At 42.8% G+C, this 24315-nt stretch overlaps 1 protein-coding gene across 1 annotated transcript in view; it reads right to left on the minus strand.

Annotated features, from left to right (window-relative positions):
* Positions 1-23978, minus strand: part of OPRD1 (opioid receptor delta 1) — a 51486-nt gene extending 27508 nt beyond the window's left edge. The window contains exon 1 of the mRNA XM_040337944.1: positions 23461-23978. Coding sequence (XP_040193878.1) covers positions 23461-23690 — 230 coding nt within the window. The 5' untranslated portion in view covers positions 23691-23978. The remainder of the gene's footprint in view (positions 1-23460) is intronic.
* Positions 23979-24315: the final 337 nt, after the last annotated feature.

Here is a 24315-nt window from a genome sequence, read left to right on the forward strand (position 1 = left end):
GTTGCTTATTATTTCTAGACTCAATACCCTGTTTGTAGATGAGTGAATACTGTGCAAAATGTGGTTAGTTACTAAAAGTGGAGAAATCAATTATGCATTACAATTGAAGAAGTTAGTTAGAGAACCAGGAAGACAGAGAAAAAGAGAAAAAGCATTAATGACAAACAACTGTATAAAGTCCAATGGTCTAATTATTTATTATTTGAGAGAATATTCCTTTCTTTGGGGGCCGAATTAGAAAGAAATATGATCTGGCATAGCAATGGCCCCCCGACCCATGAAGTACTCAACATATTTGTCGCGTACCTCACGAGCTGATTGGGGGGCCAAGCCAGCGCGACCAGTGTCCAGCCCGGGAAGGGGATCTGAGGGTAGTCTTGCCTCAGAACCGATGTCGGGTAGGTACGTCTGGGAGTGCCTGCGTAAAAAGTTGTGCAAAATGCAGCAGGCAAATACAACGGTGTCCAATTTATATTCCGCCAGATGTATCGATGTCCTGAACAGGCGGAACCGGTTGGTGAGTATCCCAAAGGCATTCTCGACTACCCTCCGAGCCCTGGCCAACCGAAAATTAAACACACTCCTCTCTGAGGTGAGGGTCCTCTGGGGAAAAGGCCGCATGAGGTGAGGACCAAGCCCGAAAGCCTCGTCCGCTAGGAACACAAACGGAAGTCCTTCCACATTATCTTCATCTGGTGGCAATGCCAGACCACCAGCTTGGAGACGATCATAGAAATCAGTCCGTGCGAACACTCCCCCATCAGACATCCGGCCGTTCTTCCCCACGTCCACATATAGAAACTCATACTGTGCCGACACCACCGCCATCAACACAATACTATGATAACCCTTGTAATTATAATAGTAGGACCCCGAGCGGGGTGGGGGCACAATGCGGACGTGTTTCCCATCTATTGCTCCACCGCAGTTTGGAAAATCACACCGCTGGGCAAATTGGGAAGCCACAGACTGCCATTCCTGTGGTGTGGAGGGTAGCTGTGGGGACAAACAAAAAAAGAGATTTAGTACTTTGTAACAAAAACATCCTACAAGCATCCTTGTGACAGTTCACAGTATTAAAATTGCATTAGAAAAATGTGCATGGAGAATTTGGGAAATGAAATATATAGGGCCACTTCATTAAGAGACTCCACAGCCCTCTGATGGGGACAATAAAAGTTTGAAGGGGGGGGGGGGGGGACACAAAAACCAAAAAGTCCTGTTTGAAAAAATGGCAAGGTGGGTTTGTCCCTAGGATAGCATGCTGGACAGGTTAATATTGGGTAAGGGACAAATATGCAGGTAGGCCAAGAATAAAACATGTAAAGCTGATATCAACATGCATAGGGAGAAAAGGTAACGTTAGTTAAACACACAGCATATCTGGGAAAATAAAAATAAAGTTAGTTGGCCACATTATTAGAGCCAGGAAACTTACCTTAATATACTCCTCATGCATAACTTTGATGATGGCAGCACACGTGTCCGGTATGATGACCCCAAGCGCCTGCGGAGAGATGCCTGTCGAGAACTTGAGGTCCTGCAGGCTCCTCCCAGTCGCCAGGTACCGCAACGTGGCAATAAGCCTCTGCTCGGCCGTGATGGCTTGGCGCATCACAGTGTCCTGCCTCGTGATATAGGGGGACAGAAGATCCAGCAGACGGTTGAATACGGGGTCCGTCATGCGGAGAAAATTCCTAAAGTCATTAGGATTATTCTCCTGGAGTTCCCTAAGCAGAGGCATATGTGAGAACTGGTCACGCTGGCGCAACCAATTCTTGGTCCAGAAACGCCTCCGCCCCCTGTTTCTGGCCAAAGTACTGGACAAATGAACATATCCAGCAGCCATCCCATAAACAGCACCAACTCGCGAAAATTGACGCTGCTGCTCCATCATGGCTTCAAACCGGCCGGCTGGTCAGTCAAGAACACACTGAAACAGAAAGCACTCGCAAATCCAGCACTACCTGCGACAAACGCGTGACAAACAGATACGAGCGCACAGGATGCAACTGCTAAAGCAGAAACAACCTGCTTGCCTATAGCCGAATGACAACTACGTTACCGCAAGCACACGCACTGAACCCGTGAATACACGCTGTCAAAGCCTGGAGACCGAGAAGCGCGAATCAGCTCTAACCAAACCTTCACTAACACGAGCAAACCCATAACTAGCAAAAGAGGAACAGAGGGCGGCGCCATTAACTTTGGTCTTCCCCTTTATAGTGACGTCGTACGTAGTTTACGTGCACGCGTTCCGGTACGACGGGAATTTGGTCCGCTGGTGTGTACACGCCAGCGGAACAAAACACAAATCAGCCTTGTACGCCGGAAACTGTCGGGCAGACAGTTTCCAGCGCACAGATCCGGTCGTGAGTACAAGGCCTTAAGTTACCTCTATGTGTTGTCTAGCGGTGAAGGTATTGAGTAGAGCAATAAGCGAATGTCGAATTTGTAGATAAGGTTTTCTGAATGCTTTATTTCTTGGCCCAACACGACCAACATCAACTTGAGGTAGAACAGGAAAGGTTGATGAAGTAAAGGAACTTTGCGGTATCAGGCCTTGGATATAAGGAAAGCAATCCTGCTTTCTATAGTAGTACAGTTCGTCGCCACTCTAGCCAGAATGGGTGAAGTGCCCCCGGACAGACCTATGCCACTAGGCATGTGCAAAAGGTAAAAATTTGTTTCGTTTTAATTCGTTATTTAATTAATTTCGTTAAGTTAGATTCGTTACATGTGTTAAATTCGTTTTCGGAATTCGTTCGCTTTCGACCAAATTTGAAAAATCCGGTCGAATTCGAAAATATTTCGATCGTATTCGATAATATTTCGACCGGATTCGAAAACAAATTCTATTCGATTCGAATTCGAAAACAATTCTTCTATCCATCTTCTATCTATCTTCCATTTTCTGAAATTCAAAATTCATATAGAATGAACTCAAATTCAAATAGAAAAATATTAGAACAGTAGAATAATATATATATATATATATATATATATATATATATATATATATATATATATATATATATATACATACTGTATATACATATATATATATATATATACAAATATATTTTATTCTACTCTATTCTAATATTTTTCTATTCGAATTTGAGTTCCTTCTATATGAATTTCGAATTTCAGAAGATGGTTATATATATAAATGTAATTATATATATATATATATATATATATATATATATATATATATATATATATATATATATATATATATATATATATATATATATAATTACATATTAGAATAGAGCAGAATAATATATATATATATATATATATATATATATATAAATAAATATATATATATATATATATATATATATATATATATATATATATATATATATATATATATTTTATTATTCTACTCTACTAATATTTTTCTATTCGAATTTGAGTTCATTCTATATGAATTTTGAATTTCAGAAAATGGAAGATAGATAGAAGATAGATAGAAGAAGCCAGGTCATATTCTATTGTATTTGATTACATTCTATTAAATTCCATTCTGTTCTTTACTATTCTTTGATTTTCATTCTATTGTTTTATTATTTTATATTCTATTTTTTTGTATTCTTTTTTAGAAATCGATTTATATTTTTTAGATTTTGATTCAAATTTGCTTTCAATTTTCATTCGAATTTGTTTTCGAATCAAATTGTTTTCTAATTCGATTCGAATAGAATTTGTTTTTGAATTCGAGTCAAATAGAATTTGTTTTCGAATTCGATCGAATTTCGTCCGCGGGTTTTCGATTCGAAAACGTTCGTTCGGATTCAGTTAAATTCGTTAATATTACAATTCGGGAATTCGTATGCATTCGAATGTCCGAATAATGAAAAATTTGTCCGAATTTTGATTCGGAACGAAACGTAATGCACATGCCTATCTGCCACAGGCCTGGCAGCGGAATGTCACTTTAGGTTGCTGGGAGGAACAAGTCTCTGCCACCGACTTGACTCTGATTAGATTGTTAGATACACCCAACTGTGGGTATGGAGTTGGGTGTATGGGATTGTACTGTGTTTTTTATTTTGTTTGTTTATTTTTTTTGTGGTTGAACTGGATGGACTTGTGTCTTTTTTCAACCTGACTAACTATGTAAAGATTAGGATGCCAGATGAAACCTCTGCCACAGGCTCAATGCTGACAATGTGAACAGCAGAGCGAATCCTCCCAATAGATCACATCAGGGTCACCGGTTGACAGTGAAAGTGTACCTGTCAATGCTCCGGTCACCAGATCCCTGATGGTTCGTTCAAGCCCTTTTGGATAACCTGCCTCCGGGTTTTCCTCAAGCCGATCCCCCACCGAACGGCATACAGCCTGGGATCTCCTTAGTAGAATAGGGGACCCAGTAAGTCACTGGGGCCCCTTTGTGGCATCAGTTGCTCCAGGCCAGAAGGGCCCAGAGTCTGGAACTCCGCGTTGCGCGTGACCCCAGGCCAGGTAGGCCATAGTGGTTGGGCCCGCGATGTGCGCACACCCTAAAGGTGGTGCCGCACCTGGAACCCACGAAGAACCCAGAACAACGGCCTCCGCCACAGAAATACCCCCTCCCAGCATGCACAGCGAGGCTCAACTCCTCTCATTGGCTGCTGGGAAGAAGTGGCTCCGCCTGGATCCCTCTGGCTCCATCTGCCGTCCAGAAATTAGACTGTATCTCTGGACGCACAGACTGACCCACAGAACAATCCAGATTTGGCGACAGCCAAATTTAACATAATTAAGAATGAGAGCAACATACCTCTCTCGTTCTCCCACTAACTTTAGCGTAGTGCCCTTACTGAAAGTAAAGGGGGCGCTACAGGGGCATGCTGATAGCTGAGAGTAGAGTGACAGAGAACTCATTAGTCTGCTTATTCACCATTCACTGTCCAGTGACAGGCTGGAAGAACAACCAAGACCTTTAAAGCAGAGGTCCACCCTTAAAAAAAAAAATAGGCAAAAAGGCTAAAAAAAAGAAAATATACTTATCAGAAGTAGCTGTTACTAGGCAGGTCGTCCTAATCTGCCACTTCCGCGGTGGTCTTCTTTCTTCTCCTCGCGCTGCCTCCTGGGAAATTGGGAGCGGTGTCTTCTGGGACCTTGTGTGTGTCCCAGGAGACTTCCGCCCATTCACGTAGCGACGCACGGCTCGCACATGCGCAGTAGGGAATCAGGCAGTGAAGCGGCAACGCTTCACTTCCTGATTCTCTCACTGAGAATGGCGGCAGGGAAACCGAGACCCGAGCGATTGCTTGGCTTCGGCTGCCAACATCGCAGGCACCCTGGACAGGTAAGTGTCCTTATTAAATATCAGTGTTTGTAGCTGCTGACTTTTATTTTATTTATTTTTAAGCCGGACCTCTGCTTTAAGTGCCACTTAAGTTAACTGCAGCAGAGAAAAATCAGGTCTCCCTGCCATACAGGGCTCTGCTGTACAACAATGCTGTGTATATTTTAGAACTGGATGGACAGGAATACATCCTTTATCAGGCAAGATAGCACCATTATATGTATTATTCTGTGTATTTAGACTGGAGTTCAACCTTATGTCTATATCTTTGGATCCTGTCATGGGTGCTCAACCTGTTGCCCTCCGGCTGTTGAGAAAGTCCCATCATGTCTTTGCTTTAGGGAGTCATGCTTGTACCTGTCAGCCTTGCAATGCCACATTATACTTGTAGTTGTGCAACAGCTGGAGAGCCACAGGTTGAGCATTAATTTTTAATTGTTTTGACATACCATTTTTACTGAAGATGAAGGCTTATGCATTTTCTTTAATCCTGTGATCTGAATTTTTTTCTAACCTAGATACTATTTAAATTCAAAGGTGTAAACAAGCTGACCAATGCCAGTGCTCATACCCATTACAACAGCAGCAGTGGAGCAGGTTTGGCTTCAGTAAATCTAATTTTGATTTATTTACTATTTCCTTCACTTTTTTTTGTACAGTATGTATTGAATAATCCCACCAGTGGCGGCTGGTGCTCAAAATCTTTTGGGGGGCGCAAACGAAAAAATGTATAAAAAAACAATTGCAGCCTCACTGTGCCCATCAAATGCAGCCACTGTGCCCATCACATGCAGCCACTGGGCCCATCAAATGCAGCCACTGTGCCATTAATTGTCACTACTGTGCCATGCCATCAAATGCAGTCACTGTGCCATGCCATCAAACGCAGCCACTGTGCCATCAATTGTCACCACTGTGCCATGCCATCAAACGCAGCCACTATGCCATGCCATCAAACGCAGCCACTGTGCCATCAATTGTCACCACTGGGCCATGCCATCAAACGCAGCCACTGTGCTATCAATTGTCACCACTGTGCCATGCCATCAAACGCAGCCACTGTGCCATGCCATCAAACGCAGCCACTGTGCCAATTGTCGCCACTGTGCCCTTTCACCACTGTGCCCTTTAATTGTCACCACTGTGCCCATCGATGTCACTGTGCCCATTGTCGCCACTGTGCCCATTGATGCCACCATGCCCATTGTCGCCACTGTGCCCTGTATAATGCCCCCCCCCCCCCGGCACTTACCTTTTTAGGGTCAGCCATCCTCCTTCCACGTCCCTCAATGTCTTCTCCCGCCCTCGATGACGCTTTAGCCAATCAGGTTACCGGTAACCAGAACCGGTGAACCTGATTGGCTGAGACGCCTGTCAGTCTTATCTAGGAACGCACCACCCGTACGTCCCTTAGATAAGTTTCCGGGAGCCAAGGGCTGTACTCGGAAAGCCTATCAGAGCCGCTCTTCCACACAGCCAACCAGCTGCCGTTATTCAGGTGGCCGGCGCTCACTGTCCGGCCATCTGAATAGTCAGCGGCAGTGGTCGGCAACAATAACATAGATTAATGCAATGCATGAGCCAGAGGGGGCAGCGCTCTCTATAGACACACAGCCACTGAATCCCACATGTGTACATTAAGAAAATGAGATAACCAAAGACAGAGCCAACAAAAGACAGGGTCAGAATGGGTGCCAGTAGTAGTGGACAATGGAAGTCTATGAAAAGGAGGATTTACCCCCAAATTTGGCCCAAGATAATTTTTTCACCCTGGGTCATATGATATTGTTGTAGATAGATGTTAGCCCTGCAAGTTTACTGCTGACCCATAATGGGTTAAATATCAGCAGAGAATGTCCTAAATAACCTTTCTTAGCATACAGTCTGCATCCAATATTCCCATTTTCACATCCTTTCTGTTTAGAAGTGAATTTGACTCTTGACTAATTCTTTTCACACATTTACATTCTAACCAGTGCTTGCCTTCTTCTAAGCTCAGCAACATCTATTGCGTCATCTCAAGCATGATATAACCGAGATACGGGTGCATGGTTCATCACCTGCACTAATTATTGTAACACCAGCTTTTGCAGCATTCCAGAACAAAGTGACACAATTCAGAATCTGTCACCTCCTCACATCTAACCTCTAGATACTTTAATCCAAAACATTTGTTGTGCTCCTGAAATTGTTTCTTCCTCTTTCTTTTGCCAGAACTTCTATAATGCTATTCCCTATCCCTGGAACCCACATGTGCCGTTAAAGGAAATACATAGTCACAATAGCATACACTTCATTTTATAACATCAGCATTGTAATAACTAGGGTTGTCCCGATACCAATACCAGTATCGGGACCTCGTACTATCGGTACTCGTACTCCCGCAAAAATACCCCGATACCGAAATAGAATACTTGCCTCCCCCCCGCTGTCCTGCCGCAAACCCGCTGCCGCAAACCGCAAAACCGCCGCCGCCGCGTTAATCAGCGTGCGGGGAACATTACAGCTTTCGTTTGAATAGCTGTATCCCCGCCGCGTATAGACACTCCCCCTTGCGCGGGATTGGACGGATGATCTGTCCAATCCCGAGCAAGGGGGAGTGTCTATACACGGCGCGGCGGGGATACAGCTATTCAAACGAAAGCTGTAATGTTCCCCGCACGCTGATTAACGCGGCACGTGCGGCATCATCCAGGTATGTGGGACATGGCTGCAATATGTGGGGGGACATGGCTGGATTATGTGGGGGGACGTGGCTGCATTATGTGGGGGACATGGCTGCATTATGTGGGGGACATGGCTGCATTATGTGGGGGACATGGCTGAAATATGTGGGGGACATGGCTGTAATATGTGGGGGACATGGCTGCATTATGTGGGGGACATGGCTGTAATATGTGGGGGACATGGCTGTAATATGTGGGGGACATGGCTGTAATATGTGGGGGACATGGCTGGAATATGTGGGGGACATGGCTGCATTATGTGGGGGACATGGCTGCATTATGTGGGGGACATGGCTGCAATATGTGGGGGACATGGCTGCAATATGTGGGGGACATGGCTGCAATATGTGGGGGACATGGCTGCATATGTGGGGGGACATGGCTGCATTTGGGGACACATTTAAAAAAAAGTATCGGTATTCGGTATCGGCGAGTACATGAAAAAAAGTATCGGTACTTGTACTCGGTCCTAAAAAAATGGTATCGGGACAACCCTAGTAATAACACTACAAACAATAGTTATGTTTGACAATCCAGTATAAATTTACATGAAAAATCTCCTTTCATGTTGTGAGTTCTTCCTATCTGCTGGCCTGCTCTTTCCACAAGTTCCTGAGTTCCCTGCATGCTTTGCAGCTTCTCCTCTACGGTTTAGTTTCAATTTTTAAGGACTACATATCCAATGGTACCTTGCTCCCTGCAAGCATTGATTCATATACTGACTCCTGCAGCTTTGTAGTACAAATTGCAGACTCTGTGAAATTTGTGACACAGTAGTGCCTTTTCACAAGGGCACAGTGAATATGAATTTAAATAAGTAAATGTGTGGGGGTCTTCACAGAGTAGGTTTACAGATATTATTTTACTGAAGGGGTAGTTGATGCTTGGAACTACTAGCAGAAGTAGTGAGACAGTCAACAGTAAATGGCTTCAAACATAGATCTATACTCAGACAAAATGAATGATAACACAAAAACTTTTCTTTCACTCATTGTTAGTTTTTGACTGAAACCATTTATTATCAATCAACGGTGTTTACTCTTTTTTAATCATAATGGCAACAGAAACTACCCAAATGACCCTGATCAAAAGTGTACATACCCTGGTGATTTTGGCCTGATAACATGCACACAAGTTGGGGTTTGAATGGCTATTAAAAGTAACCATCCTCACCTGTGATCTGTTTGCTTGTAATTAGTGTGTGTGTATAAAAGGTCAATGAGTTTCTGGACTCCTGACAGACCCTTGCATTTTTCATGGGTGTTTCTGGATTCTGAGTCATGAGGAAAGCAAAAAAATTGTCAAAGAATGTGCGGGAAAAGGTAGTTGAACTTTATAAAACAGGAAAGGGATATAAAAAGATATCCAAGAAATTGAGAATGCCAATCAGCAGTGTTCAAACTCTTTCACACTGGGGCGGTTTGCAGGCGCTATTGCGCTAAAAATAGCGCCTGCAAACTGACCTGAAACAGCGGCTGCTGTTTTTCCAGTGTGAAAGCCCCAAGGGCTTTCACTCTGGAGCGGTGCGCTAGCAGAACCGCTCCAAAAGTCCTGCTAGCCGCATCTTTAGAGCGGTGAAGGAGTGGTGTGTTTACCGCTCCGCCACCTCTCCTTCCCATTGAAAGCAATGGGAAACCGCAGCAATCCTGCCGGCAATGCGCCCGGTGTTATTAACCCTTTTTCGGCCGCTAGCGGGGGGTAAAACTGCACCGCTAGTGGCCGAAATTCCGACAGTAAAGTGCCATTAAAAATAGTGGCGCTTTACTGCCACTGCACCTCCCGCCCCAGTGGGAAAGGGGCCTAATCAAGAAGTGGAAAATGAGGGGTTCTGTTGAAACCAAACCACGGTCAGGTAGACCAACTAAGATTTCATCCACAACTGCCAGGAAAATTGTTCGGGATGCAAAGAAAAACTCACAAATAACTTCAGGTGAAATACAGGACTCTATGAAAACATGTGGTCTGACTGTTTCAAGATGCACAATAAGGAGGCACTTTGAAGAAAGATGGGCTGCATGGTTGAGTCGCCAGAAGAAAGCCATTACTACGCAAATGCCACAAAGTTTCCTGCTTACAATACGCCAAACAGCACAGAGACAAGCCTCAAACCTTCTGACACAAAGTCATTTGGAGTGATGGAACCAAAATTGAGCTTTTTGGCCACAACCATAAACACTACATTTGGAGAGGAGTCAACAAGGCCTATGATGAAAGGTACACCATTCCTACTGTGAAACACGGAGGTGGAAATTTGGTCAAAATTGATGGCAAGATGAATGCAGTAAGTTATTAAAAAAATACTGGAGGAACATTTGCATTTATCAGCCAGGAAGCTACGCTTGGGACGTACTTGGACATTCCAACATGACAATGATCCAAAACACAAGGCCAAGTCCACCTGTCATTGGCTACAGCAGAATAAAGTGAAGGTTCTGGAGTGACCATCTCAGTCTCCTGACCTCAATATCATTGAGCCACTCTGGGGAGATCTCAAACGTGCAGTTCATACAAGACAGCCAAAGAATTTCCAGGAACTGGAGGCTTTTTGCCCAGAGGAATGGGCAGCTTTACCATCTGAGAAGATAAAGAGCCTCATCCACAAATACCACAAAAGACTTCAAGCTGTTATTGATGTTAAAGGGGGCAATACACGGGATTAAAGTGGAGGTTCACCGGTAATATGCTGTTTTTACCCTTAGATGGATGCTCATTTAGTCTAGGGGAATCGGCTAGTTGTTTTAAAATCCGAGCATTACTTACCGTTGTAGAGGGTGATCTTCTCCGCCACTTCCGGGTATGGGCTGCGGGACTGGGCGTTCCTTCTTGATTGACCGTCTTCCGACAGGCTTCCGACGGTCGCGTCCATCGCGTCACGATTTTCCGAAAGTAGCCGAACGTCGGTGCGCAGGCGCAGTATAGAGCCGCACCGACTTTCGGCTTCTTTCGGCTACTCGTGACGCGATGGATGCGACCGTCGGAAGCCTTCCGGAAGCCTGTCGGAAGACTGTCAATCAAGAAGGAACGCCCAGTCCCGAAGACCCATACCCGGAAGTGGCGGAGAAGATCGCTCTCTACAACGGTAAGTAATGCTTGGATTTTAAAACAACTAGCTGATTCCCCTAGACTAAATGAGCATCCATCTAAGGGTAAAAACAGCATTTATGGGTGAACTCCCGCTTTAAGAACTGGGGTATGTAAACTTTTGATCAGGGTCATTTGGGTAGTTTCCTTTGCCATTATGATTTAAAAAGAGTAAACACAGTTGTTTGAGAATAAATGGCTTCAGCTAAACACTAACATGAGTGAAAGTAATGTTTTTGTGTTATTCATATTAATCATAAATTCTACCAGGGTATGTAAACTTATGAGTACAACTGTATATATATTTATTTCTACAGATATATATACAAAAAAAAACAGGCAGACTCGGGGGGACTACGCAGTCTTTTTTCTATAAACAATAGTAGACCGGAAATAATGAATATACAATGTGGAAATTTATATATTTTTTTACTGTTTGACCATAGACCTGCTTTAAGATACTTTGCTATTTTAAAGTATAAAAATATATTTTGCATTTTAAAGTGAAGACACTGTACATGAAGCAGGCCCCAAAACTTGCTGTTAGGGCCAAATCCCCAGCCAATGCCAAAGCTTGGCACTTCCTGATAGTGACAAAATTTGCCTGCCCCTTCCTGCATTCTGCACACATCTATTGGCCAATGAGACAGCCCGTAATGAGCCAACAGGAATCTTTGGAGGGTGTGAGGTAACAGCAAGCTACAACAGAACCTTTAAATAATGGAAGTATGCCTGTCGGTATGGCCGGGATTTGGACATAACATTGGGCTATAAAAAAATGATAATAATAGCTACTTGTACAGTCGTTTTTGTTTTGTTTTTTTTTATAAATGGCAGAGCCTCTTTTTAAAGGGTATCCAAAAACAAAAAATTTATGTATTGCAGCTTACTTTCTTTTAACATTTTTTTTATTTTCCACACACAAATTACTATTTACTTCAGATTTAAGATTTAAAGGAAACGTACCCACCCATCCGTGTCTCTGTTTTATTTTGTTGAGAAACCACTTGGAAAAACACCGCTCTAACATTTCTAGCAGTGGCCATCTTGAGTGAGGCCCCGTACACACGTCCGAGAAACTCGACGGGCAAAACACATCGTTTTGGTCGTCGAGTTCCTTGTGAAGCCGCCGAGGATCTCGGCGGGCCGAAATTTCCGATTGAACAACGAGGAAATAGAGAACATGTTCTCTATTTGGCCCGACGAGATCCTCGTCGGTTTCCTCGGCCGAAAGTGTACACACGGCCGGGTTTCTCGGCAGAATACGGCTCCGATCGAGTTTCTGGCTGAATTCTGCCGAGAAACTTGGTCGTGTGTACGGGGCCTAAGGGCAGATGATTGGTAAAGTATATACTTCCTAGAGTCCATCTGCCCCAAACTCAGGCATGCAGGCAAGAGGGTGTGCATAGCTGAGAAATCCCCTCCTGCCCTCCTCTAAGTGGAAGACAAAAAATTGCCCATGAAGACGCCTGGGATGTATGACATCATTTTGGCCTAGGCCAGAAACCAGGAAGTAAATAAATAAGTAAAAATAAAAAAAGGTTAAAAAAAATACATATATTATACCTTCCTGCCTTAGGGTGACCACATTTCCAAACTACAATTTAGGGACACCCCCCCATCCCAAAAATCAGCTTGTGCTGTAACGAATCACAGAACAGTGATTGGACACAAGAGGCGGGATTTACGATTTCTCCAATCACAAGCAGGGGGCGGGATTGTGCTCCTCCAGGCATTCCCGGCCAGGACAAGTACTGTCAGTGAGTAAAGTGGTGATGTGGCAGCCTTTTTTAGGGGCATCAGATTGGACCGGGAGGGTGGCTGTGTCAGTTTCATTCCGGGACACTGTATTGTCCTTGAATGAAGGTGCCCGGGACAGACATGCAAAATGCGGGACTGTCCCGGGCAATCCGGAACACGTGGTCACCCTATCCTGTCTATTTACTAAGGCTAGTGGGATAAGGATTATAATGATTGAGAGAGTTTATTTCCACTTTACATGTGGTAGTTGCACTTGTTTTCTTTTCTTTTTTTTTAGGTCCCTTTCACACTTGTACGACTTGTCCCACGATTTGTGAAGGCAAAGTAGCATAATAAGTAGTTTCCCATGATTTCCAATGACAACCATTCATATTAGTACGACTTCAAGTCGTTCCGACTTCAAAGCAGTCCCTGCACTACTTTGGTCCAATTTTGATGCCACTTACACAGAAATTCCCTGAAATCGCGGGAAAAATCGCGGCCGCAAATCGCGGTAAAATCGTGGTAAAATCGTGCGACTTTGAAGTCGCAGTAGTGTGAAAGGGGCCTAAATTGTTTGTCCTAAAATTCTAGCTGCCAATTGGCCTGTTAGGGGACAGTGAAAACAAACTTACTGGCTAGATCAACAGGTGAAAATAGAGGAAAAAAATAAGCAAATGCATTCACCACATTTAACCACTTCCATACCGGGCCTATTCTGGCACTCCTCTCCTACATGCAAAAATCATAATTTTTTTGATAGAACATTACTCAGAACCCCCAAACACTATATATGTTTTTTTATTAGACACCCTAGGGAATAAAAATGGTGGTCATTGCAACTTTTTATCTCGCACGGTATTTGCGCAATAATTTTTCAGTTTACCAGTTTAGAGTTTCAGAGGAGGTCTAGTACTCTAACGCACGTGGTGATACCTCACATGTGTGGTTTGAACGGTGTTTACATATGTGGGCGGGACTTGCGTGTGTGTTCGCTTCTGAGTACGAGCTACCCAGGACAGGGGTGTTTTAAATAATTTTTATTTTTTATTTTTATATTTTTAATTACCTTTTTGATTACTTTTATTCATATTACAAGGAATGTAAACATCCCTTGTAATAGGAATATATTGTGACAGGTACTCTTTATGGAGAGATGTGGGGTCAATAAGACCCCACATCTCTCCTTCAGGCTGGAAAGCTTGAGATCGTGAAAAAAAATTCACCGATCTCATGCCGACAGCCACGATTGCGGCTTTGTTTACTTCCGGGTACCCGGGCGTGACGTCATCACAGCGTGCCCGGGCCTCCGATGGCCATAGAGATGACTGGGGACCATCTGGTCGCCAGTCATCTCTATGCTTCCCATCCGACGCCGGCGGATCGTTTCTCCGGGTCCCCGATGGCACGGGAGAGCCCAGAGAAGCACCAGATGGTGGCAGGAGGGGGGACGTCCCCTCCCATTACCTATAAGAATGATCAAGCGGCGGAACTGCCGCTATGATTGTTCTTATGTTGCACAGAATCGCTGGCAGAAAACAGTGATATCTGAATGATGCCTGTAGCTGCAAGTCCAGGACGTCATATGACGTCCTTGGGCGGGAAGTGGTTAAGGACTCGTAATCTGCAATATATTACAGTTTTTGCTTTTGGGCTTAGATACACGTTAAGCTTTTACCAACACGTCAATTTTTTTAAACGTTCCCCCAGATTCATTCTTTTCTGTAAGATGTGTACCATTAATTAATAAATCTCTTCCACCACCTAATTGTTATGTACAGTATCATTACTGCTGCCAAATCCTCTTATTGTTCAGACCTTTTATAGCAGTGGTTCTCAACCTAGGGGTTGGGACCCCCTCGGGGGTCGAATGGCAATTTGCCAGGGGTCACCAAATCCTGGGCTGTTCTTAAAGCCCGCACCTCTCTCCCAGCCTTTTTGCAGCCACCCAGCAGGGCTGTCCCTGGAGCCCATGGCTGCCCACTCAGCCTCTTTGCAGTTGCCCATTCAGTTCACGACATGGCTGGGGGGGCAGAGACTAGAGGTCAGTTGATTGGTGAGGAATGGGAAGTGGGAGGGGCTGGAGGAGACCCTATCTCCTGACTTTGGTAGAGGTGTCACTGCTAAGAGACACCACAAAGTCGGAGACACAGTGAGTAACAATACCTGTGATTATAGTTGCCATTAAAAGTCCCCACTACAGTTCTCAGATCAGCAGGCGACCTTGATCAAGAACACCTAATTTGACAGATCAGAACCCCCCCCCCATCATTGCCACTGATCCCAACTCCCTGCCAGCACTGCCACTCATCCCATTCCCCCCCACCAAGGAGTAAGAGAAGGAATAAAAATAGAGAATATGTGGAAAGGAAAGCAAATGAGGGGGAGGAACAAAGAAAAAAAGAGGAAAAAGAACAAGAAAGATGGAGGGAGAAATTAGGATACAGAGATAAAAGGGAAAGAAAGGAGAGCAAAGAGAAAGAGTGGTACATCCTAAAATGTACCATAAGAGTTTTAATACTTTACGAGTGGAAGGGACTCAGGGAGCACTAAATGTCTGCGGGTTAGGGGCGCAAATTACTTGCCTTAGGTGCTGACCACCCACGCTACGAAAATAATTTTACTGTAAGGGGTCCCCACAACTTGGGAAACTTTATCAAGGGGTCACGGCACTAGAAAGGCTGAGAACCACTGTTTTATACTGTATGATAAGACAGTAAGCTCCTATATCTTTCATTCCCTAGTTATTCCTATTTTAGTGTTTCAGCCCTTGCTTGCCTTATGTACACTGCTCTTGAAGATAAATGGTACTAGATAATTCAGTGATTATAAGAATCATGTTAATTTAGGCTGGAATTCTACTAATGTTTCTAATATGCTGTATGTGTAAATGACTCTCTTAATATATCCACTAAGACAATATTGTTGATCGGAAACTCTTGTACAGTAAGTGCTATAAAAACTGTGAACTCATAACAGAGTGAGAAGATACAATTTAAAGATGCTTAAATTTCACATTTAACTCGTATTGTATGTCTGCTAATTTTCTTACACATGCTGAGTCTCGAAATTTAGAATTGATTCCAATGTAAATAACTCCTCGGAACTGTAATATTGCCTTAATCTGGCTCAGCACGTCTATGCAATAATGGATTCATCAAATGGCTTTAACAGACCTGGTCTGAGAGTTTTCTCACTTCCTCTCCTATACACTAGAAGAAATCTTTAGTAAAGTGGTTGGCAGTTTTAAAACCTGTGAAAACATCCAGTAGATGTTTCATCATTTTCTTTTCATATTGGCTAAAAACCTAGGTAGACCTTGACTCTACGCCAGGGGTCTCCAAACTTTCTAAACAAGGGGCTGGTTTACTGTCCATCAGACTTTGGGGGGGGGGGGGGGGGCGGACTGTGGCCATTTAGAGTAGAAATTGTCCTGCAGTCAGTGGGAGTAAACAACGCATGTTTAGTATAAAGGGAAGAAATAGCACCCCATCAGTGTCAGTAGGAGGAATAATGTCCCATTTTGGTGTCAGTGGGAGGAATAGTGTCCCATCATTCAAATCAATGAGATGAACAGTGCCCTATAATTGGTGTCAGTGGGAGGAATAGTGCCACATTGTTGGTGTCAGTGGGAGGAATGGTACCCCATTGTTGGTGTCAGTAGGAGAAAAAGTGCCCCATCATTGGAGTCAGTAGAAGAAATAGTGGCCCATCATTGGTATCAGTGGGAGGAATAGTGCCCTTTAATTGGTATCAGTGGAAGGAATAGCATCCCATTGTTGGTGTCAATGGGAGAAATAGTGCGCCGTTGTTGATGTCACCTCCAAGAATTATGCCCCATTGTTGATGTCAGTAGGAGAAATAGTGTCTTGTATCAGTGGGAGAAAAGCACCTCAAGTGGCGCATAAATGCGAGCACATCCGGCCCTAAGGCCACAGTTTGGAGACCACTGCGCTACACGATACTGTATGTTCAGCCGTCTCTAGCCATAGGACTAGCGTAGTGATGTCATTAATACGTTTTGTACCATGTTAGCCATACATAGTATCTGAAAAGTAAAATGGTATGCAATAACTTTCATTGGCTGAGAATATTTTAGGGTGTAAGCAAGCCATTAAAGTCTTTTTGATGCAGAAAACTGGATGTTTTTCAAAGCTTTCACCCGAATCACATTCAGTTAGCCAATGAAAGGTATTGTCTGGATTTGTGGTTCCCAACTTGGGATATGCGTACCCCCAGGGGAACATGCCAGGGCATTTGGAGGTATGCAAAATAATTCAGTAATGGCACCACCTAGAAAGCCTTTGTCATTAGTTGCTAGTATGTAGGCAGCTGGGTCATGCAGGGGAGGAAGAGGAGGAAACACATACACATATGTGAAAGGTACACAAGCTGCAGGTCACACACTCCGAGGAGGAAAAGGAGCTCAGCTATAATGCTGCACTCCAGTACTGACCAGTACAGTTGTCAGTTTCTTTTAGCTCATTAAATACACTACTCCAACCTCGGTCCCACTTCCACTCTCATGCCCACTGGTTTTCACAAATCATATCTGTGGATGTGTTTATAACACTGTTAGTTTAATTCTTACTAATTGGGGGGGGGGGGGGTGGGGCAATTTATGGAAATGGGCTGCCAAAGGGGTATGGAAGTGAAAAAAGTTTGGGAACCACTGGCCCACATCATTGCTAAGGCCGGGTACACATGAGCCGAATGTCAGGAGACATTTGCTGGTTCAAAAAAAAAAATGTCCGACATTCACCCCGTGTGTATGCCGGTCTGTCTGACAGAAGGCAGGCAAGCATGCTGGAAAACCAACAGCCGACCGACTCCTGATCAGCACTCTCAGCCAATGGCAGAGCGCTGATCGGAGTGTTTTGGCGGGGGGAGGAGCACAACAGCTCAGATTTTTTTTTAATAGTGTGTACCAGGCTTAGCAATGTGTCAGACATACCAGCAATTTCTATCTATTTATGCAGAGGCGGCTCTAGGCTTTGTGAGGCCTTAAGCAAAACTTAGACATTGGGCCCCCACTCGTGCCCATAATGGGTAAAAAAATTCAAGCAAATAAAAATGGCTGCAGAAAGTTGCACGGATCTAGCACACAGTGTTTGAGCAGAGGCAAATTAGGCAGCCGCGAGGCCCCTGTGAGTGCGAGGCCTTAGGCGACCGCATCATTTGCCTAATCAATAAGCCGCCTCTGTATTTATGTTTCTTTATTCATCCTTTATAAAATCAAGAAGCACCTTTTATTTAATTACAAAGAGCCTTTAACCACTTGACCACTGGGCACTTAAACCCCCTTAATAACCAGACCAATTTTCAGCTTTCGGTGCTCTCACATTTTGAATGACAATTACTCACTCATACAACACTGTACCCAAATTAAATTTTTGTCCTTTTTTCCCACAAATTGAGCTTTCTTTTGGTGGTATTTAATCACTGTTGGGTTTTTCATTTTTTGCGCTATAAAAGAAAAAAGACTAAAAATTCTGTAAAAAAATGAATTTTCTTTGTTTCTGTTATAAAATTTTGCAAATTTGTAATTTTTCTTCCTAAATTTTGGCCAAAATGTATACTGCTACATATCTTTGGTAAAAATAAGTACAAATTGGTGAATATTATTTGGTCTTTGTGAAAGGTATAGCGTCCACAAGCTATGGTGCCAATATCTGAAAATTGTTCGGGGGTATTGCAGAGTATTGTGCGGGGGTATTGCAGAATATTGTGCGGGGGTATTGCAGAGTATTGCGCAGGGGGTATTGCAGAGTATTGTGCGGGGGTATTGCAGAGTATTGTGCAGGGGGTATTGTAGAGTATTGTGCAGGGGGTATTGTAGAGTATGGTGCAGGGGGTATTGTAGAGTATTGCGCAGGGGGTATTGCAGAGTATTGTGCAGGGGGTATTGCAGAGTATTGCGCAGGGGGTATTGCAGAGTATGGGTATTGCACAGTATTGTGCGGGGGTATTGCAGAGTATTGTGCTAGGGTATTGCAGAGTATTGTGCGGGGGTATTGCAGAGTACTGCGCAGGGGGTATTGCAGAGTACTGCGCAGGGGGTATTGCAGAGTATTGCGCAGGGGGTATTGCAGAGTATTGCTCAGGGGGTATTGCAGAGTACTGTGCAGGGGGTATTGCAGAGAACTGCACAGGGGGTATTGCAGAATATTGCGCAGGGGGTATTGCAGAATATTGCGCAGGGGTATTGCAGAGTATTGCACAGGGTATTGCAGGGATGGCTGAGCAGGGATGGCTGCATCAAATGACGCCGGTTTGTTTACATGTGATCGCTCCGTCATTGGACAGAGCGATCGGGTGGTAATCAGCCGATATCAGCGGCAATTTACCGCGATCCGTGATGCCCCGGGTCCTCTGGACCCCGGCGGTCACGGACACACCTGTGTGCGCGCCCCAGGTGGCACGCGGGAGCGCGATTCTGGGAGGACGTCCATGGACGTCCTCCCAGAGTTAAGGAACCGCCTTGTAGCCATAGTTCGGCTATAAGGCAGTGATTAAGTGGTTAAACTGTTCTCGTATGTTACGTAAAAGGCAAGATGTCTGTTTTTCAAGGAGACATTTAGTCCCATTATGCATTGTTTCAGTAACTGTTGGGTACTTGCATCCTCATAGGCAAGCTGCATCTTCTGTTGGGCTTAAAACAGACTTGCAGTTATTTTAAAAAGCCAATACAAAACCCCCAACTAAAATGAGTAATAGAAGAAAGAAGAAAACGACAGTAAATTTGGGGAATTTATATCCTGTTGATCATGCGTTTGCTCCTGATAATTCACTTAGACAACCAGTCCACCTAAAATTCCGTTTTTAGTGGATGTTAGCGAGATACCTGCACTTGAGTTCTAAGGTCTATTAACCTGCAGTAACCATTATAAGGGGGTTCCACTGTGCATGTTTAACCATTATTACAGGGAGATCTTGCTGTGGTAGTATCCAAGACATTTAAAAAATAAGGGGCTGACTCAGCTCACAAGGCTTTGCTTATAATTTAACTATAACTTTTGGGTGAACTGTAGCCTATCACAAGCCCGTTGCATTAGCTGTTAGTAACTTGAATATATCACACATTTGTTGTCCAAGTTGCACTCATTTAAAAAAATTAATTTGTCATTTTGTTAAAAACCCATCTGCTGGAAACTGCCATTGTCTGACTTACAAGCTCCATACTTGTTCCTTGGCATGTAGACAATGGCACTTTGTGTCAGAAAATATCTGCAGCTTGATGGGGAATTTGATGGTGGAATTACGACTTTAATTAGGTATAGTCTAGAGAAAAAACGTGCTTAATGATTTTGCTTTAGTGGATATTAAAAACCTTAGGCATTTACAACTAACTACGCAAAAAAATAATTGCTCTTGCTCTAACAAATGAACAAGGCAATAACCACACAGGTTATGGTGAGAAGGGACTAAAGAAATTAGAAAGCCCTCCAACCATAGAACAAAATGAATTCACGTGTCTCAGTTCATCACATTAAGAAGTTTAATTCTCATTTCGGGACAGTGGGGGGGGGGAGCCATTAATTAATTATTTTATACCCCAACAGTCAAACAAATACAATTTTTTTGCATCCTACCCAATTCTTGTTTTAACATGATAATATTGGTCCATTTATAGCGGCCTGCAGCACAGCAATGGACATTCACCTAATGTCAAACATAAGTACCAAAGCAATAATTCCCAGTACTCATCCCACTAAAATCAATAGGGTGTTAGCAGATTTGTTGGTACACGAAGCCAGATAAAAGGCTGACATACAATAAGCATTCTGGTTGTCCTTGGTCTAATCCTTTCCATATGTCAAAATGCCAAGGACCAATAGTGACTTTAGTGTTGATATATATACTAACTGTGGCCAGATATCTGGACAACTTTGTGAGTTGCCATGTTGTATATTAAGTCTTTTTGCAAACAGTAGGCATTGCCCCTTGTGTGTGATATGCTTCTAAATGTATTTTTTTTACCTTTTATGTATGCAAATCTTTTAAACAAAGAAGGCACATGGGCCTTTAGAAGGCATTTAATTACATGTTTTACCAAATTAGCTTATAGTCACTGTTTAATTATTGGTACAAAGCCTAAATGCTTAATAAATTAGAAGTATATCACAACTCCCTAAGGAATTCTGGATGAAGGATCACAGCAGTAGGCATGTATAGGATCACAAATCATTCTGCTTCTCCATTCTATGCCAGCTGTCATCCTTTACTACGGAGCCAGTGCCAGAAAGAGAAGAATATGTTTAGACAGACTCTTGCTGAACCAACAACCAATAATTTGGTTGTTGCGATAGACACTTTTTAGTTGAATACTAATGAATAATACCAAGTTCCCAAGAACATTTCACTGCTGCTTGCTTAACTGGTGAAATTTACAGTCATAGCACTCATTTAGTAATAACATCCTGAAGAGGTAAATATTTATATACTGTGTTCTCTATGGCAGACCAACAAATATAAAGGGGGTTATTACGAAAGGCAAATCCACTTTGGACTACAAGTGCAAACTACTTGAAATTGCACTGAAAGTGCACTTGGAAGTGCAGTCGCTGTAGATCCGTGGGGGGAAATGCAAGGATAATGAAAAACAGCATTTTAGCTTACACATGATTGGATAATAAAATCAGCAGAGCTTCCCCTCAGTTCAGATCTACCCCTCAGATTTACAGCGACTGCACTTCCAAGTATACTTTCAGTGCAATTTCAAGTGCACGTTGCACTTGTAGTTTGCACTTGTAGTGCAAAGTGGATTTGCTTTTTTGTAAATAACCCCCAAAGAGTGAAGAGAAGCAATATGTTTAAACCATATTAAAGTTAAGTGCCCATACTGTATCAACTTATAAAATATGAATAACTAATGGAAACAATATTACACCAAACGTGTATTACTTGATATGTAGGAAGCTGTTAGGTTAAGTTTTAGGGAGCAGGCAAAGTATACAACAAGTTACATAGTTATTCAGGTTGAAAAAAGACACAAGTCCATCCAGTTCAAACATGAATAAAAAAAAAAAATATCGTACAATCCCATATACCTAATTCTATACCCACAGTTGATCCAGAGGAAGGCAAAAAACCCCAGCAGAGCATGATCCAATTTGCTACAGCAGGGGCAAAAAATCCTTCCTGATCCCCCGAGAGGCAATCGGATTTACCCTGGATCAACTTTACCTATAAATGTTAGTACCCAGTTTTATTATGTACTTTTAGGAAAGTATTCAGGCCTTTCTTAAAGCAATCTGGACAGAACCACCTCTGGAGGGAGTCTGTTCCACATTTTCACAGCTCTTACTGTGAAGAAACCATTCCGTATTTGGAGATGAAATCTCTTTTCCTCTAGACGTAAAGAGTGCCCCCTTGTCTTTTGTGTTGACCGGAAAGTGAATAATTCAACACCAAGTTCTCTATATGGACCCCTTATATATTTGTACATGTTGATCATATCCCCCCTTATTTTCCTCTTCATAAGAATGAATAAATTCAGTTCCTCTAATCTTTCCTCATAGCTGAGCTCTATGCATAATGCATCAACAAGATAGAATATAGTTATGGAAAGTTATAGATGATAGTCATATGGAGAAAGAGGGGGAATAGAGGTCAGCTATAGGTAGAAATAGGAGAATTAATAGGGAGAACTTTTACTTGGAGGACCAGAAGTTTATGAAGCTATAGTAGGGATTTATAAGGATTAAATGCCTAGCAATAGTTAAAGCATACATAAAGATATGCAAGCTATAGGCATAAAAAGAGAAAAACATTAATGCTAATATAATAGATTATTGGCCAGTAGCCTAAGAGCATTACTGCGGAATTCATATAAATATTATAGTAGATTTAAGTTACTTGGAAATAAGGGAGAAGTAGGTTGTTACATGCATTACACAGGGAGATGAGACTAGACTAAAGAAATTAGAAAGGAATAGCATTCCCCTGCCCTCTCGTTTCTAAAATGCCAACCTAATTGAGATATCTGTCTTCAGGTCATTCATACTCTTATTACCAGTGGATCCTGGACATTTACTGCAAATAGAGGACAGTTGTGGCACACACACAGTACACACAGCAGTATTCTTAAACAAAAAAATGCAGAATAAGCACACCTGCTCCGAAATTGGTTTACATATACAGCAAAAAAAAACCGCCTTAATGAACAAACTTAGAATAAGTGAATGCATTCTTGCATTTTCAGTCTATACTAATGAGCAGTACAGTATCTCATGATTGTCCATACACATGCATACGCCACTTCATCTATCTATCTATCTATCTATCTATCTATCTATCTATCTATCTATCTATCTATCTATCTATCTATCTATCTATCTATCTATCTATCTATCTATCTACCTACCTATCTATCTATCTATCTATCTATCTACCTACCTTTCTTTATCTATCCAGGCTCAGAGGTGACATACAGAAATGAACAATTATCTCCAGATTTTGCACGTTGCATACACCCACTCCTCATAACTATTCATTACAAATATCCTCAGCAACATAGGATGTACTCTGGCGAGTAAAGAAAACCTGACACTTAAGAGAAGAAATGGTTAATGTGCCGTACATCCAGGCAGGTCCAGCCCGTACCTCACAATCCCATACATGACCAGGATGTTGCCGAGGAGCCCCACCACGCACACCACTGAGTAAAGGGCAGTGATCGCCACGGCCATAATTATTGAAGCATGGTTTCTGGAGACCCCTTGGCCTGGGACACTGAAGCTGCTGTTGGACGTGGGAGAGAAGGAGAGGTTCTGTGTGGCATTGTAGAAGAGGATGTCTGAGTACAGTCTGGAAGTGGATAGCTCAAGCTCCATATTCAAGCAGTGGGATAATGCTTGCTCTTGCACGGCTGCTAAGTACAAATGGTACCCGAGTCTGGGTTGCCGTGGAGACAGCAGGAAAGATGTTGAGGGCAGGATGCTCGATTCTCAGCAACTGAAAGGAAAGGACGGAGTGGAAGAAAGAAAAAATACTCCTTCTCTCATGAATGCTGATCCTCCTCTACCACCCTTTGCTTTATTATTTCCCTCTCCAACAGTTACTCCTCCTACTCATACATTCTCTTCATCCCCAAAGACGTTCTCTGTTTCCTCTAATCATATTTTGTTCCTTACAGCAATACACTCACCTTCTATGCACCTCTTGTGGCTTCTATGAATAATTCTTACATACCTCCAGTAAATCTTTTCCTCTTACTTTTAAATATATTTATCTCTCTCTGCTTCAGTACATCAGTGTAAAAGCCCCCTTATCAGTTTCCTTTTTTTTTAATCTGTCATCCATACTTCCGCTGCAATATCAGATTTTTTTATATTCCTACTGCCAAAAAGACTGTTAATTAAACTAAGGTCTCACCTTATTCTTACCTCTCGTCTTCTTCACAACCCTTCAAAAAAAAAATCACAGTTTGCTTTTTTTTTTTAATACTTTTTCATTGTG

The sequence above is a fragment of the Rana temporaria genome, chromosome 2, assembly GCF_905171775.1.
Source record: "Rana temporaria chromosome 2, aRanTem1.1, whole genome shotgun sequence".
Lineage (NCBI taxonomy): Eukaryota > Metazoa > Chordata > Amphibia > Anura > Ranidae > Rana > Rana temporaria.